Raw genomic sequence first — 19,285 nt, forward strand, 5'->3', positions numbered from 1 at the left:
ATTCAATTCAGTTGGGTACAGTGTAGTGCAAGCCAACGGACAGTACTGTATTGTAGTTACTGAAACCAGTGACAAGCGAGCAGAAAGCAGACTTAAGACTCTCTCAGCCTGGCACTCTGAATATGAAGAGCAGTTCTGACAATTAAAGATTCGATCAGTGACTTTTTTAAACCAACTCTCTGCCTCTGAACAACACTGGTTATGTACAGTATATATTTTGACCATTGTTGGGACATTATATTTTATTTGTAGTATTGCATTTTTTGAGTTTTCAATTAATAGAGCATGGATTTCCCAAAAAGTAAATACAATTTCGGCTAATCTGTGTTTTTCACTACTTCGGGCTCAAATCGGTCCCAGTCTGCACGGGTTAACAGGGGTCTACTGTAATAACTAGGATATCAAACAAAGCCCATTGTGTGTTTTCTTTTCACTCAACAGGTCGCTTTTGATAACACAATGGTGTGCTTATACAGGCTCCTTGGATGAGTGCTGTTTCAATCTTATAACTCACCAAGTGTAACAGGGCGGAGGTTGGGTGAGAACCAGCACACTGCAAGCAAGCCTGCTAACCACTATGCAAAAGAGCTTATCAGCATTCATGGTTTTAGAGCTTTTAACCTCATCCTATCCCAGTGACATGGGCCAGGATCTGCAACAGCAGTGGATCACATGACATTACACGTTACACAAGCTTATAACCCTCTGGATGTCACAAAAAGTGGGTACATTGCGCAGGGCAAAGGGAGGATCAGTGACAGGGCATTGCCTCTCCACCTTTGTTTCAAGCACAAGTAAATGTTTTCGTGCATTGCCATTTTATATGCAATGTGGTGACTGTTTCACTGTTTCAGCAACATTGAAGTAAGAAATATGGTGTAGAACACAACAGTTGAAATTGTACATGTTATGCTCATTTATGGCCATGTACTGTATCTCTGCCAAAATGTGTGCTATTTATGTGATCAATTTATGTGATCAAAATGTGTGATATTTATGTGTTGCTTTAGTATTCCAAAATAATCATAAGTGAAGTTGAAGAAGTGTGTAGTTATCTTTTGTTGACAGTATTCATTCTTTTTCTTTCAGACATTTTGATGTAGGACTGCACCGTTGGCTTATTAGGTGAGTCACACAACTGATTAGTCTAATGCTAGCCTTCCTCACTGAGAAGCTTGTACAACACGAGCCTCCCATGATAAATGGCAGCGGGCATTCCATAAAGACTGCTTTTAAAGGATCCACTGAGTGTTTATTTCAGTTATTAATTTGGCTCCACTGAATTCTGTAAGAGAACTTTCAAGATTATGACATATACTTCCCATTTAACAGAACAAGCTCTCGCTTTTACTTTTCTGAGCCATACGTTTCAAGGAGGAACATTTAAAGACAATAGTAGCCTCAGAAAACATTTAAATAAATGATGTTAACCTTCTACTAGGTATTGTACAGAAGCAGATAGAACCAACTGAGATAAAAAATGACAAGTGTCCTGAAATTATGCTGGAATCAATCCTGAACTGACCTTCATGAATGCTCATTTTACATTTAGCCCTCAGCATTTCACTATATCATGGATAGTCATCCAGCAATTGCATAGATAATCATCTGTATTGCATAGATTGTCATCCCTATAGACTTATCCCATATAGAAAAGATAAATAATTAGAAGAAATGTATACACAAAAAATGTGAAACTTTGTATCAATCTTAATTTGGCAATACTAGTTTGTTCATCGACTCTAAATTAATTGATTTAGATTAATGGATATTTTAATATTTGGAGGTATCCTGTCTGTCTGTGTATATCTTGAGCAGTGCTTATCCAGTTGTGATTGAACTTGTAGTATATTGATTTACTTCCAACAGTTTATCGTTTGCTGTTTAGAATTTTTTGCAGCTGAAACGAAGTAGATAAGCCAACATGTGAGACACATAAGTACAAAAGTGGATGAGAACTGAACTACAGATCTATCTGAGGAGTCAAACATCTGAATACAGGTTTATGTAACTGTCTTGAGGCTCAATATATCAGAGAATACTAGTCAGTAATCTGCATGTTATTCCAGGTCGTTAGCATTCAGCCTTGAGCACATGATTGATTTAAAAAAGAAACCTGTTCTTGTTTTTAATTGTTAGTGGGAAATTACTGTAATTTACTGTTAAGTACTGAATATTTTTTTGTGCTTCTGTCCTCTAAAGATGATTATATATATATATATATATATATATATATATATATATATATATATATATATATATATATATATATATATATATATTTTAGCTCAAAGAGCCAGCTGCCCAACGTTTCGATATGTTGTACATATCTTTCTCAAGGGAGCCTGTGTTTGAATCCAAACATTGGAGGTATTTATAGGTTTTTGACGGCATGACAACTACTTGTTATTGTTTACATTCAAATCCATGATTTATTCTTACATGATGTAATGGTGTTCTATATATTGTGACATCATTTTTACTTCTATCTTTGAATCTGTATTAATTCCAATTAACACTACTTTACATAAACTTATATTTTTATTATATCATGCAATGCTGGCTCTGAGGATCAGTCTAGATTTGGCCTCCTCAGCGCATCAGTATGCACAACTTTTGAATGAATTTTGTTTATTTATTTAAATGTTATATATTTATTGAAGTTAATTAGTTCATTCTTTTCTGTTGAGTCCCGCTGGCATAATCGTGTTCAGTCTATTTATCCATTTACTTTCTTTTATTCTTCTATATGTCGCATTGTCTAATTTGAGCTGTTCTAATACTACAAACTTTACATCATTTATGTCATGTCCCTGACTGGTGAAGTGCTGTACTATTGGTTCATTCATTTTTTATATATATATACATGCGTGTGTGTATTTACACCAAAACCTTGAAAAACACAGTTAAAATAAGTTGGTATAGGCTTTTCATGGAAACCATTAACTACATTTATTGGGACATTTATTTTTAGTATATGTGCACTATTGCCTACCTTTATCTATTAGGCTAAAAGCATGTTATTGTTTTAGAGTGAATGTAGAACAATGTATTACTATTCAGACAACATAAAGATTAAGATGAAGGGCATTGTGGCGGAGTGTCCCGCCTCTATGTATTATTATTTGTATTTTTGTTTACGGCGCGGGTAAAAACCGCCGCGTCTTTTATTAAGATATTTAAAAACCCCGTGAGGATGCATGGCTGATCAGCTACTGATTATTTAACTAGCGGACAGTCATGCATCCTTACCAAACGCGTGCAGACTCTGGCCGAGGGATAATAAAATAATTAACAACTAGTTAATCCCTCGGCCAGAGTATATAAACCTGCAGCGCTCTGCACTCGAGGTGGGTGTACAGAGGAGAGTACGGGGAGCGGAGAGAGCGAGCAACATTCGAAAAACAATTGCTAAAACGTGCTGGTTTATCCAGCACGACACTTACTTGTTTGTTTGTTTATTCGTTTGGCCCTCGTGCCCTTTTTGTTTTGTGTTTTGTTTAAATCTTTTGTTTTGTTTATTAATAAATACGCTGAGTGCCGTAGCATTCAGCTTCACCTGCCCATCCACTGTTTTGGTGTCAGTTACTTCCTGGTCCGTGATGTCATCCACCTCACCACTGCGAGCCAGACTGCCACAGCATCTAGAACTTTAAGGACACACATTTGAAATGATTGGAGTGCTTGGAAAGGGTGTAACTTGATCAAAAGCCACTGTCATAACTGCACACAAAGAAATGTTATTTGAACTTCAGAGGTTGATTTCATATTCAATAGCCATCAGAAATAAAGTTTGACAGAGAACAATTGAGTGTCTTGATTATGGTGATTGCTGTGTCAGATGATCAGTGAAACAGTAGAATATAAGTGCGAACGTGAAGATATGTTTAGCAGTGTCCATTAGTAACAAGATTGCTTATCACTTGCAAAAAGAATAAATTACTATACCACTAGTTTATTAAAAAAAAAGATTAGACCCCAGGCTTTCTTTCTGAATTTTTACCAGGTGAGAACACGTTTTATAAGGTGTGTGGATGCTGTACAGTTAAGTCCCAGAATAAAAAGGCACTAGGAAATAAATCACTTGCTTTTAATGCTCAGGTAGCTGGAACTGACTCTCCCTAAATTAAAAAACAAACAACAACATCAGAATACTGCGGCTAGTTTTGTGCTTGATCTTTTGATAAACGGCACGGTTTGGAATTAATTATTGTATAGATTGCATTGCAAGTCTTGGCAGGAAGAGGATGTAGTTCTACAGTTCTTTGTGTTACGGATGGTTAGAACAAGGTGTATACCAAATGGATGAATGTTCTTCAAGGAAAGCCGTTCAATTATGCACACTTACTTTTAACTAAAAAAAAAAAATTCTGCAAACAGATTATATAAATCATTTGTTCATTGGACACAGATAGGTTATTTTCTCTCTGCTGCAGTTTTCTGTCTCCTGAGAATACCTGCCTGTTATGTAACACTGTTTTTTGCATGGATGTTTGGTTTTTAGAGTATAAAAATAGAAAGAAATGACATACCATTAAGATGTACTTACATTTATACTCCCTAACCTTATTGTTGTTCACATATTATAGGTTTAGTTTTTGTTATGATTACTGTAGGGGCCGGATTTCAGCTTTGCAACCCTACAGATTTGCTACCAAACTGTGGTAGATAAAACTACAAATACATTGCTCTCTCTTTTTCTTAAATATTATGGGCAGGGTCATTAAAGCTCAAATGGAGCAAGTGCCTGACAACATACATATGAAAACAGATATTCAAATGAGTATCTACCACTATAAAGAGATGGGATTTTGGTCAGACCAGTTTTTTGGAGCTTAGTATTTTAGTTTTGATGCAGATAAGACAGACAGCTGGAATTTGAGATACAAAATATATTGGTTTTATGTGCAGTGACAGCACTGTGAAGGAAAAATAATGCATGGTGTGTCTACCTCTTGCTTGCTTCTGTCTGACTTTGGGGTCACTCCCCTTATTAGTTTTACTCTTTAATTGAGCTGGCAGCACTGGTTTTCTGTATTGATCCTTTGCTTTCATGTGCCACAAGTTCAGATCTTGGCAGGGGACTTGGACATGTGATGAGTATAAAGAGAGGTATTGTGTCTAATTTGAGCTGGCCTTCAGTGATGAGGAGAACCGATGTCCTCGGGGGGTACAAAAGTAAAAACATAGCAAAAACATAGCAACATGTAGTATAGAGAGTACAAGGAATTCTAAAAAACAGACTATGGTAAAGCAAGGTTAACAAACAAACAAACATGGTAAACTAAGTTCATTACCATGGTGATCTTTTACATGGGTCCTGCTTCAAGAAGCTCCTTCTGTTATCCGTTCAAGATTGTACACTGCACACTGTTTAAGGTTTGGACAAAAATACAATTAGCTGCAATAGTACTCTGTTTTGTATAAATGGTTGTACCTCACATTACTGCTTAATTTGTTACGTAAACACCATCCCTGACATGTATTCTGTAATTTATAAAAGCTCCATCTTTGCAGATCAGACTTTGAAAGAGCTATGATTTAAGGATACAATTTTTTGTGCATTTTACAGGCGAGTTGCAGAAAAAAAAACGACACGAATTCACGGAAAGGCCACCAAATGATGTAGGTTTAACTACATCAACATACATAAGAGCTTTTAAGTAGTACACCAAAACCAATAATACAAAGACTATTGCTTTTGACTGTTGGCAAGTTTAAATGTTACTTTAGAGTAAAAAACTTTAGTGAAGGTCTTTTCACACCAACGTAATTTTTTATTTTATTTTTTTAATACTGTACGATTCAAAATGAAACAGTATATAAACATTCTTCAATAATAAGAACGAGATGTTTAAATTGGTTGTTTCTGAGTAACCTACAGAGCACCCCCTCTTTAAAAAGAAAAAAAACAGAGTTGAAAACTCAAATTCCACAGGCAGGCACCGTGTCCTAGAAGCGGGGCATCACAAAGATCAGAAATAAAAAAGACAGACTACAAAACAGATAAACCTCTTGTTTTAGCTACTGTTTGCAGGAAATAATAATAAAAAAAAACCAATGTTCAACGGCAGTCTGAAGTATTTTGTTTAAGCAATGTTTAGTTTTATAGAAAGTGAGTATTTATTTTCAACTTACTACGTGGTTACACTAACAATGTATGAAAAAAAGTTTCAAGCAATAAAATGTAATTATTAATTAATATTTTTTAAAGATGCAAGCCCACTTTTTTCTTTAAAAAAATAAATTAACAAGCGCTGTATGTATGTGAAGATCACAACAGAGAGTACCATGAGATCTGTGTTCATTTACATGCTCGCTCAGCTACAAAATACATGTTCTTTTTTATATATATATATATATATATATATATATATATATATATATATATATATATATATATATATATTTAATGGTAATCTCTGCACAGTACAGGGTTATTTGTTGCATCTTGATTTTTTTTGTTATATGGATTTGAATTGTTGATTCCCAAAACAGACTTTATACTCTCATTACACTTTTCTCAGATTTGTTCTCAAATCTCACTTGCTGCACAATTATGTTCACCACAAATGCATTAATATTCATGAGAAGTTTTAGTACATCAGTAACAATTTAAAATTATTTCTTGGTTATTTTATTGGAAAACAGAAAACCTGAAACCATTCAAAGATAAAAGTGCTTCTGCTGCTGCTGTTGCCTGATTGCAATGATGTTTCTGAAAAACACACAACACTCACAGTCCATCAGGCTTTTGACAGATAGAAAAAAAACAATGACAGGTGCTGAGGGTAAATTACTGGCACATACATTTGTTTTGTACCTGTCTGTATGTTGTGTAATTGGGAGAAACAAAATAAGTGAGGAACTCCAGGTGAAAACAGCTAATTACCCTGTTGATTTTGTGGGGTTATATATTTACACTTTATCATGCATTAGTACTTTGATTATTATTATTTTTATTATTATTATTTGTTTATTTAGCAGACGCCTTTATCCAAGGCGACTTACAGAGACTAGGGTGTGTGAACTATGCATCAGCTGCAGAGTCACTTACAATTACGTCTCACCCGAAAGACAGAGCACAAGGAGGTTAAGTGACTTGCACAGGGTTATGAATACTATATTACTGCATGGGGGGGTCAGATTTAGTAAGCTTTTGCTACCAGCAGTTTTTCACCTTTTAAAATGATTATTTATTAAACTCTGTGAGTAGAGTTTCATGAAAGAGTACAGTTCAGTTCCTGTTATTATAGCGCTGTGATTTTAAGGCAGGGCTGGAGGTCCTCTTCATGAGTTGTATTCCCTGAAGTGCTCACTTCTATGATTAATACTCAGCCTTTTTGTACCCACAAAACAAGCTCACTGTCACAACCCAAAGTATGTGTTGTAAATTGATTTCTCATACTGTGTTCTCATATAACTGGGTAAGACAGCTGTTGCAATGCTCTTATTTTGACCATTCTATCACTGTTCCTCTTTTATTATTCTTATATTTACTGGTTTCAGCTTGCTTCATGGTTAGACCATTGTGATCTGATCCAAAGTGCATGAACGTTATGACCCATATCTCAGCATAACAGAAAATGCTTTATTTCCCTACACAACTAATCTTGAACTCTACTGTATATCAATGTTAGAAAGATGCCACTTTATACTAAAAGCCCTCAATCCACAGCAAACATGTCTCATATAAAGAACAAGCTGCTGAGTTCACAGTTAATTAAAATATATTATTGTACGCCTATATTATATTATTTGATTAAACCCAGAAGCATGGTGCTTGCTATGAATTCCCTAACCTCTCTCTCTCTCTCTCTCTCTCTCTCTCTCTCTCTCTCTCTCTCTCTCTCTCTCTCTCTCTCTCTCTCTCTCTCTCTCTCTCTCTCTCTCTCTCTCTCTCTATATATGCAAACTGAGGCAGCAACTGTACATTCTTAAGGTACGTTGCCTGCTATTTGCATAATGACTGGGTTTTATCCCTGTGACACATGCAAGGCCAGCCTGCCTGTGGACAAGCAGGTGCTCTTACTGCTTGAGTCAGCAGCACGCACAGAAGGCACTGGTAAACCACATTTTCTGCAAGTTATGTGTGCACTCTCCAAGCGTACGCTGGAGAAACGTTCCTCCTGTAGCTCTACAGAGCGCTCTGCGTCCCTCACCTGTACAGTGCTCTTCCCCATCACCCTCTCATAGTGTGGTGGCTGCGTCCTCACCCCATGGCTCTGTGCCATGGGAGAGCCACGCACCTGGGAATAGAGAAGCTCTGAGCAACAGTTTCCCACAGACACACGTGCCTGATGGGGACAAAGTGCTCTGTTCCATCCGATTCTGGCCCGCTACTGACCGGTGTTTACATCCCAGTCTGGTACCACGCTGGCCTTGTTGACAGTCCTGTGGCTGTCTTTAGCAGCTGAGGCAGCAACTGTATGCAGGGGAAAGAGCCTCAGGCAGCGGCCCTAGAGGTTTGCTGCCACAAGCCCAGGGCCTCTTCTCAGGGAGCCATCTGGAGTATTGGCGTCAGTGCACCACGGACATCTGGCTGCTTACTACCGTTCAGACCGGCTACTCACTGCAGTTCAAGCACGGCCCCTCTCCCTTTCGGGGCATGACTGCAGCATCAGTCACGGACCCACAGGACGCGCTGTGGTGTCTTGGGAGGTAGCAGCTCTGCTGCATAAACAGGCTATTCATATGGTACACCCCCTCAAGTTGGAGGAAGAGTTCTACTCCAGGTACTTCCTACTGCCAAAGCAGGATGGTGGCACGAGACCAATCTTCGACCTCAGGCAGATCAACCTGTATCTGAGCCGAAGGAGATTAAAAATGTTTACGACGCAACATCTGTTGCAGTCATTCAGGCCAGACGACTGGTTCAACACTGTGGACCTCAAGGACGCCTATTTCCATATCCCCATAAAAACCGGCACACTTAAGTACCTGCGGTTCGCTTTTCAAGGAAGAGCGTACGAGTTCAGGGTCTTGCCGTTTTGCCTCTCACTAGCTCCCGGTGCCTTTTTGAAGCGCAGGGAAGCTATACTGGTCCCATTGAGACTCAAAGGTATCAGAGTACTCTATTATTTGGACAACTAATTAATTGTGCCCAGTCTCCAGCTCAGGCATATGCTCACGCGTAACTGTTCATTGGCCACCTTCTTCGTTTGGGACTTATGGTGAATCATACAAACAGCCAGCTCACACCTTCTCAAATAGCCTCCTATCTAGGAGTGTGCTTAGACTCTGGATCCATGCTGTCCACTCTGTTGAATGGCAGAGTGCAGAGAATAACTGCCTGTTTAGAGCTATTCAGCTCAACAGAGCTCTCATGGTAATAACGTTCCAGAACTTCTGGGCTTGAAAGCAGCAGTTTCGCAGATCTTACCTTTGGATCTCCAGCGCATGCACCCTCTGCCAGCCTGGTTCAAGAGCAGGGAGGTGTAGCTCCGTACACTCTGCCCAGTGTTGGTCCTGGCGTGCTATGTTGACAAGAAAAAAAGTTGGAGGCACTCTGGATGATGCGTTGTCTGCTCTGGGACAAAGTACCATGGTCAAGCCCTGTCTAGGCAGAGGCTGTCCAAATGGATAGCAGACACATGCAGAACTGCCTATGAGCTGGTCAGCTTGCCCGCTCCAGAAAGCTGAATGCCCATTCCTTCAGGGGCATGGCAACTTTGTGGGCTTTATTCCAGTGTGCATCTGTCAATGACATTTGCAATGCAGCAGTGTGGGCTACTCCCCATACCCTTACTAGGTTCTACAAACTTAGGTCTTGGATCCACAAAAACCCTGGTTTTGGAACTAGAGTATTAAAGGCGACTTCTGGGTCAACCCTTACAAATAGAGGTGAGTTTCTCCGTCAATTGTTAACCCTAGCTCCTTGTACTGGGGTTCCTCAAGGTAACGCGCAAGGTGGCCTTGGCCGAGCCTTGTGGCATTCCAGTTGGTCTGCAATATTGACAGATTGCCCAGTTTTGTTTTCATTTAGACAGCGGTTTATTCCAGCTCGGAGACTTGCAGTGTTATATTCTTCTCTGTGGCCATTTCCTGTATCAACCAGCAGTGTATTATGGGAAAAATATCAACTGGATGAGCCCATTGAAAAAAATGCTCACCAGTTATTATAAACTAATGTTGTATTACTGTATTTTATTTTTTGTTGACATCACAACAGTGCTGTAATTGGTCATGTTGTAGCTTCAAAACATAAACCAAATGTTCTCCTATGATTGCACATTTTTAAGAGGTGATTTAAAAAGCAGAATATCAATCAGAATGTATTCAAAATAAACCCCTATAATAAGAGTGAATAAAAAGCATAAATTAATCTAAAAACAAAGACAAATACATATCATTATATCATTAAAGTAAGCTATTGTTCTGATATAAGAATAGTATTATTGTTGTCAATCTCAGATAAATAGAAAAATGAAATAATTTTCATTTATTGATTTAGAGGCCTGCCAAACATAATCAGTTCTTTTGTTTACATCATTAGTATTTCGTTAGTATTCAACTTGGTATTCATACTGCTGCCAGACAACAGAATGAGACAGTTGTAGAACTAAGGGTAGGAACAGAGGGAAATGAGAGCAGCTGATTAATACTGATTGGTGTTTTTTTTTTTTTTATTCCTGTTGAAATTACAGTAATTATTAATGCACATAAACCTCAGCTCTCTTTGATATGCTTATTCCTATACAAAGGAGTGTTTTTAGTTTTACTCTTTTTAAAAGTATAGAGGATATGTTCTCATAGTTAAATAGAAATACAGCTTTTTGCCCTCTGTTCTAAAATATATTTTTATTGACCAAAAACATGTTGCATGAACAAAAACACAGGTTTTACCTTCATCTAGAGGCCAATGCTTCAGGAACATCCACTGAATGCTTTGCAAAAGTACTTAAATAAAAACATAGCCAGGTAACAACTGTGTATTAGGTACAGTGTTATATTGCATCCATACTGTATGTGAGTAGTACATTGCTACTAAACTTACACCCCCATGTTGGAAACATACACACCCCAGTTTAATTTGTATAGTGATTGTGACAAACCGGGTTGAGCTTGCTACATGCACAACCGTCTTCACTTGTCTTTTTGTGTAAAAGAACAGCAGGCCTGTATGTTTATTTTAAACAAAACAAAAACTCTTTCAAGGAGTCATAACTAAACGGTTCAGGTTTTTAAACTAATAAACTGGACGGCTAAGCCGTTTACAGGTACCTATATATTCTCAAAGTATACACATGGTACCTTTTCTTTGTTACTGCCCCTTGGTAGTCTCTCTCTAATGGAGACTTGGGCTCTCCTTTTATATGATGTGGATGTGCATTTCATTATGGCCCTTTTACTAATCTTAACTGTAAAGAAAAGCATAGCTTTGAATAATCCCCAAATCCCTCTTTTAATTATTTAATGCCAGCCTGTCACGGATTTTGTAGATAAATAGCTTTCTCCTTGCGTACTCATACAAACAATCTAAATAAATCCCAGGGACTGAAAAAAGAATTGGCTTTTCAAATTGCTCATAACTATGTATTAGATTTACACCCTGCCCTCAAGAATAATACATTGATCTCAACAATATTATTGTTACTAAAACCCTGACAGAGGAACCTAATACAACTTAAAATAAACCCACACTTGCAATTGCATTATAGGAATACACATTTCAAAATTACTTTCAAAGTCTATTATTTTTTTTATTTTTTTTACTTTAGTTTACTTCTGGTAAATGATTGAACACACTGCATAGAGCGAAATGTTTTTTTTTTTTTTTTAAATATCTTCAACAAAATCTTTATCCTAAAGATCACTCTGTCCAGTACAAGAAGGGGACATTTCACGTGTCTGTTGTTATTTTTACATTTATTTATGTTTTTATTTTGCTTGATAATTCATTGATGCATACCTGCCAACCTTTGAAAATAAATCAGGAGATTTTTTGAGGGGCAGCGGCGGGTGCTGAATTAAGATATATACATACCTTTTTTCACTGTTTCCCCTGTAGAGCGACCGAGGTGCTTGTTATAGAAAATGTACTTAAGGTAATAATGCTTTACATTTGGCAATCTACATTATTGGGAGTTTCTTGAGTCTCACCGGGAGACTCCCGACGAAATCGGGAGACTTGGCAGGTATGTTGATGGTGAAATAGAATATAAAGGGGGGTATAAAAAAATATTAAATATATTCTAGAATTTTGCATTTAGTGTTTTTCAGGTAAGCATTGAAATATTCAGGAACATTTGTTGTATAATATAGCTAGAGAAAATGATCAGCTATTTTTTTCTGCTTTAATAAATATTATCTTTAATTATGAAATATCTTGATATACCTATTTTTAGATTGTGAAATGCAGTGAAATAAGCCATTTTTTTACAGTGAAAAAAAAATATAGCCCTGTGACCGTAAAAAAAGGACAGAATGGCTTAGTTTACATACAGTTTAGAAACTCAAAATACTCTCTCCATTGTCATGAGACTGTGTTATATCATGCACATTCCTCACGCTATAGGAAGAGTATGGCCAAAACCTGGTAGTGCAAAAAAGGATGGGTAAATCACCTTCTCGTTCTAAAAAGCAGCGCACATTGACTATAAAACTAGGTTTTGTCCATATGTTCGCAAGACTTCTGCAGTGAAGATCCTGTATGTGACGTAACCTTGCTCAACTTCCTACGATAACTAAAGACTGTACCAAGCTAATTATGTATTAACTACTGAGGTCTGCAGAAAGTAGTCCTGGCAAGCTTCTTTGACCAAATAGATAAAAAGCATACGAGGGGTTAAGAAACCTTTCTTTTAACCGTTTATACAACATTTCAAATTATTTCCATTTGCAGTTGACTCCTAACACAATAGTGCATTATAATTTAGTTATTTTATGAGCAAGTTTGTTATAAATACTGAAGCTGCTACAAAGTATACAAAAATACAGCCCTTAAAAAAATATATATAATTTTTTTTTAAATCACAAACCCCTAGCAAAACACAGAAAATATATATATAGAGAGAGGAGAGAGAGACAATTTGAGTGACAATTAATAAATAGTTTTCAAATGTATACATATCGGTAACTGATAAAATATAACCAATTACCTTTGGCTCCGTGATGTTATTGACAGGGACCGGGGATGTCTCCATCCATGCTTTCAGCAAATTTACATCATATATTTGTTCAAGCTTTCTCCTACCGGGCTGTCTCACCTCGTGCGAGGTAGCCAGAAATTTACTTTAGACAGTTGGTACCAAGACTGATTCTCTGTCTCCAGGCTGAAAAACTCTAGTTCTCACAGTTCTATTATAAGAGTTTTTTTGCACTTCCTGAGCTTGCCTCATGTGTTCTCTCATTATAGGCATGACTGCTGCTGTGCGGGCTTGCATCTGAGACACATGTTCAGCTCTTGTTCCCACGTCTTTTTTGCAAGATCCAACAGTCCCCGGGGGTGTCTCCCATACAATAGCTCAAATGGTGAAAACCCAAGGGAAGCTTGTGGCACCTCTCTAATAAATATAGCAAAAAAAAGTGTTTTGAGTGTTTTATTAAATCTTTCAATAAGACCATCAGACTACAGGTGGTTAACAGAGAATTTTAAATGTTTAATCTTCAACGATTTACATAATTGTTTAGTCACTCAGGACATAAAAGGGGTACCCTGATCAGAAAGGTGCTCTTTCGGAATTCCGACCCTGCTAAACATATGCATCAACTCCTTTGCAATAGTTTTTGCAGAGGTATTGCGCAGAGGTATGGCCTTGGGATATCGTGTGGCATAGTCAAGTACCACCAATATGTGTTGGTGCCCCCCAGTGGATTTCCCTAAGGGACCTACCAAATCCATGGCAATGTGTTCAAGGAGGACTTTGTAATTGGTAAGGACACTAAAGGACTGCAAACAGCTTTAAACTGTGCCATTTTGTGACACTCTCGATACCCTGTACATCTGCTTGTATCCCAGGCCAATAAAACCTCTTAGTTTTTCTTTCCTTTGTCTTATCGATTCATAAATGCCCCCCCCCCCCCAATATGTGATCATGAGCCAAGTCTAGCCCTGTTCTCCTAAAACATCATGGTACGAGCAACTGCTCCCAAGTATCTACCCCTTTTTCTACTCTGTATATTAACTCTTCCTTCATTTCAAAGTAAGGTAACACGAGGGGGATCTCGGGGTTGTTAGGAGTCCCGTTCATTACCCTTACATTTTCCCTCACATATTTTAAAGTGGGGTCATGCAATTGGGCTGTTCCAAAATGTTCAGGGCTAACGCAGAACTCCGTTAAATTTGCGTCCCAATCTGGGTCTCTCTTATGGGATGGACTGGTTGTCTCTGGGTCCTGACTATCCCCTACCAGTACCGCAGCAGGGGAATTTTTAATTTATTTTGTTTTTCAATGGCTGTACTACGTCCCGTCATACCTCTATTTGTAGCCTCACAAAATAACTCAGGGTCTTCACTCTTTGCCTTAATACCGGCCACAGGATTTTCATCGGGCCCTTCCAATATGCCTTTTTTTTCCCCCCACAACTCGAAGAAGCAAGGGAAGTCCCATTCTAGTATTACTGTATACGGTAATGTGGATACCACACCTACCCGTCAATTCACTGACTCGGCAGTGGTCTTTATCTGAACAATGGCCATGGGATATTGGCAGGTATCTCCATGTATGCACGTAATGCTAACTTCTTGAGACCTTTGCAATTTATTTTTAAATGTTCGGAGACCATTGTAATTAAACTTCCCAAATTGAGTATAGATTTAACCTTATTTCCTTACATCACCCGTGCTTGTCATTTTCTGTATGTGATGACTCGCTCTGATATGTTGAGGCCCAGGTTGTGTCCCACTGGTAACAGCCCCAAGCTTTTCAGAGCCTGAATGTCCCACTGTAACATGTGGGTTGTGCGCAGCTATTCTAACAACTAACAACTGGTTTGTTTCTTGTTGGACCCGGGTAGCCTCCTGCTGGACCCAGGTAGCCTCTTGCTGGGCTGCAGCGGTTTGTAGGAGCCCTTGTAGTACTGCTTCCATGGTTGCCACATAATTAGTGCAGAATGCCGGCATTCTCCATCATATGTGGCAAAGTGGGGGTTTCTTTGCCAACTTCAGAACTTTTTCCACTGTCTTCCAATGTGAAAAAAAGCATCCAGACAACAGCAAGTGATTTCCAAAACAGGGCGGAGCCTGTATGTTTGTTTATTTTACATACAATAAAGCAATCAAATCAAAACAAACAACCCCTAACTTTAAATCGTATTGCAGATATGCTAGCCTGAATTATATACCAAGACACACAATAATTCCTCCATTTGCAACATTTTCAGAAACTGCTGGGCTTATGAAGATGCTGCATTTTTAATATTGCGGTAACATTATTGAATGTGACATGTCTCAGGTTTAATGGTTTTCTGAGCGATTTCTTCTGCTGCATTTACTGCTATGTTTATTTGGAGATGCAGTAGCTTTTTATACACACAAGCCTGAATTGATGCATTTGTTCGTACAAATAGGCAAAATTGGTAGGTACAGGATACTGTAGCTGAGTATTCCACGTGGAGAAATGTGCTGTTATTACAAGATGTTCTTTTTTACAGCCTGTGGCAGAGCAAGAGCCTTGCCTGTAAATCGTGTTGGTATCTGTGTTTTGGTGGTGGTTGGCAGGGATGGGGTTAATTCCGGTCCCTGCCAACCACCACACAAATACCAATACTATTTACAGGCAGGGCTCTTGCTTTGCCATACAGCCGTTGATTAAGGATACAATGTAAGTGCAGCAATTTCATATTAAAATATACCCAGGTGAAGGCATTATGTTAGGCTCATAAGAAACAAAGCAGATGGGGAATGTATGACTGTGGCAGTCTGGCTCGCAGTGGTGTGGTGGATGACGTCACGGACCAGGAAGTAACTGACTCCAAACAGTGGATGGGCGGGTGAAACTGAGTGCAAAAGCACTCAGCGTATTTAATAACAAACAAACAAAATATTTAAACAAAATACAAACAAAAGGGCACGAGGGCCAAACGAATAAATAAACAAACAAGTAAGTGCCGTGCTGGATTATCCAGCACGTATTAGCAATTGTTTTTTAAATATTATTCCTTCTCTCCGCTCCCCGTACTCTCTACTCCAACACCCCAACAACAAGTGCAGAGAGCTGCTGGTTTATATACTCTGGCCGAGGGATTTAACTGGTTGGTAATTATCTTATTATCCCCCGGCCAGAGTCTGCACGCGTTTGGTAAGGATGCATGACTGTCAGCTATTTAAGTAATCAGTAGCTGATCAGCCATGCATCCTCACGGGGTTTTTAAATAATAATAAAAGACGCGGCGCTTTTACCCGCGCCGCAAACAAAAATACAAATAATAATAATAGGGGCGGGACACTCCGCCACAAAGTCCATTTAATTTTAAACTTCTTTTAGGGTAAGACTGATGGGTGATGGGTGCATTTTAAAGGGAAGCCACTCGTTTCTGAAAGAAGAATGATGCCAGGGCAGCAGGGTGACAAAGCCCAGCCCCCAAACCCACCCCCTTGCAACTGGCCTCTGGGGAGATTTATTGACACTAATTTTTACAGACAGAAAAGATGACTGCAGCTTTTAAAATGGCGTTAGGAGCCACCATTTACCAATAGACTGCATTTTTTTTTTGAACATCCTGACAGGAGGCTGTGTTGTCCAGTGGTTAAAGAAGGTCTGTTTCAAAGCCCAGTCTGTTTCAAAGCCCTTTTTAAAATGTCCACTCTAGTGCACTGATGGTATAAGGATTATTGCCCTCATTGTCAAACAGGTAACACAGCAATAATAACGATCCATGATGTGGTACGGAACAGAAAATCCAAAGCACATGTGTTTTTATTGTTTGTTTTTTTAAATTGCTCTTCATGCAGTGATTTAAGAGGACAGATCTCAAACCCCAGTGCACTAGAGCGGACATTTTTAAAAGAGCTTTGAAACTGACTTTCAATTTATAAGTGTAAAAAGTTGTCAGGATGTTAACAGTGAAAAGAAAAATGGCAGGTACATTATTTAAACAATTGTAGCAACGCGTGGGGACGTTATATTTTTCGGAACCACGCTACTTACTGTTTAAGTGTTCATAAGGTGATAACTCTTTTCTTTACCAAGCCAGCAATGCTTGAGTGACTTCAGAACTGGAGATAATACAAACTATAAACCGAAAACCTTGATGATCGCTCGAAACCCTTGATAACATTACAGCCTTATTTTGCATAATTGGGTTTACTTTATTCCTTATAGTAACCAGCACTTTGGGTAATACCTAATAGATAACCAACGTTTTCTTCAAGTACTCTTGTCTTTGGCTCTGAACATTTCATTGTCGCCACAGTTATTTATTTAGAAGGTCGTGCATGCTGCATTGGCTATTAATGCTTCTTCACAGAATCTAAAGACCTGATCCCTGATTGTCGTTACAGATACATCTATGTTCCAATGGGAGGTTCTCAGCATGGGTTTCTGGGAAAGATGTTTTCGTCTGGATTGGCCTTTGGGTTTGTTTACTACTGGCATGGTGGCCACGATTACCTTCTTAACTGGGCTGTGTTGAATTGGTTGGGAGTCATAGCAGAAAATGGAGTGAAGACAGTCGCTTCTTTTCCACCTGTTCAAGGGTTAATAGTAAGTGTTTTAAAATAACCCATTTTAATTATTCTTTAAATGCTAAATTGAATCACCATTTTTTGACCAGGGAGGGTTTGGGCTTGGCTAACAGTTTTCATAAGCTTAATCCCCCTTTGTCAACGTAATGGGTTCATTTTATGGAAATCGTGAAATCCATGATAACCGTGAAAAAAACCCACCCTTGCTAATATGTCATTATTCCCAACAAAAATCCATTAACTTATTGTTTAACATGTTTTTGTATTTTAATATCACATTGTATTTTATGGTTTTTTTTGAGTGCATGCCCACACTTGAATAAAGATCATAAATACATCATAAATCAGGATTATTGTATTTTGACTCTTAACTGATGTATTATACATTAAGGTTACTTCACTCCCTTGTGAAAGAAGGGATGAGTCCCTCAAATTGGAAATGTAAGTACAACAGGTCTGCTTCAGGCACATCTCTAGAGGCCTCTCTCAGACTGCAGAGACCTACAGAAAGTTCATCACTTGATTTCTAATAAATAGTTTATCCTACTGTACCTCTGAAGCACTTTCAGCTGCAATAACAGGCCCATGCACACCAAAGCAGCTATATTAACCCTTTATACACGGTGGAATTCACTGTGTGTCTTGTGGCTTTCATGTGTTTTTAACATTTCCTATTATGATGTGCAAGTTGCTTAGGCATGGAGTGGCAAAGGGACTCTGTTGAGCCACAGAACAGCATCTGAAATAAAAATTCAAGTACAGTGAGCACTCGAATATTCGTTACCCAGATACGCGTCAGTTGCGTTTTACTGCCGTGGTATTAAGAATAAAATAAATCCCCATTATATTTATATTTGTATTTATAGATATATATGTAGCAAATTAATGCACTTACCCATCACTCGCGATTTCCAACTCCGTCACCAGTTTTCTGATACAAAGCACATCTCTTCAATGTTACAATGTAATTGTTTTTCCGTCACAGCCCACGTTTTTTTGTTTTTGTTTCTCGCATGAACGAATCAGTCTGTCTTTATTGTGCAGTTACACAACGCTTCCTCCAGTTTCACCTGACGAAAACGCAGCCAAAACAAAGCGAACAAGACAAGCTATGGTATTGTACATACTGCTACAATTCATACCAGATTTAAAAGAATGTACTGTATTACAGTCCACTCTTTTGGCATGTGACATTTTCAGAATCATATCGTTCTGAATTAAAATACTACTTCTGTTGAAAATATAATACTGTACCAACAAACCCAACTACAGTACATCTAAATGGAAGCCTGCTTATTTTAAAACAGTCCTTTCAGCTATGTGTTTTTGACATTGCATCTTTTTTGTGTTCCCTGAAAAAACAGAACGGAACGGGCCAAAATAAAATAATCCGATATGCGTCACATTCCTTTAACCGTCACAGGAGTCAAAATTTTATAGGGTCAGATATGCAAGTGCTGACTGTATTGCGCTATGGTCTATTAAACATCAACAGCGAATACAAAATAAAAACAACTCCCATTGCATATTTTAGTTGACTGAAGTTTGAGTTAATACATTTTGTCTTGTTAATGGCCTTTTATTACACAAATTACCAAACCACTGGATAACATTAATTGGATAACATTGACAAACCCGCAATTACTCATTACCATAGCT

At 38.2% G+C, this 19,285-nt stretch overlaps 1 protein-coding gene across 6 annotated transcripts in view; it reads left to right on the plus strand.

Annotated features, from left to right (window-relative positions):
• LOC117410760 (protein-cysteine N-palmitoyltransferase HHAT) overlaps positions 1-19,285 on the plus strand; it is a 95,647-nt gene that overhangs the window by 35,756 nt on the left and 40,606 nt on the right. For 4 of the 6 annotated variants that reach the window (XM_059025542.1, XM_034017548.3, XM_034017551.3 and 1 more), the window contains 2 exons: positions 1,090-1,125; positions 17,444-17,645. In XM_059025542.1, coding sequence (XP_058881525.1) covers positions 1,090-1,125; positions 17,444-17,645 — 238 coding nt within the window. The remainder of the gene's footprint in view (positions 1-1,089; positions 1,126-17,443; positions 17,646-19,285) is intronic. The other 2 variants (XM_059025543.1, XM_059025540.1) reach the window with 2 other exon arrangements.

The sequence above is a fragment of the Acipenser ruthenus genome, chromosome 6 (assembly GCF_902713425.1).
Source record: "Acipenser ruthenus chromosome 6, fAciRut3.2 maternal haplotype, whole genome shotgun sequence".
Lineage (NCBI taxonomy): Eukaryota > Metazoa > Chordata > Actinopteri > Acipenseriformes > Acipenseridae > Acipenser > Acipenser ruthenus.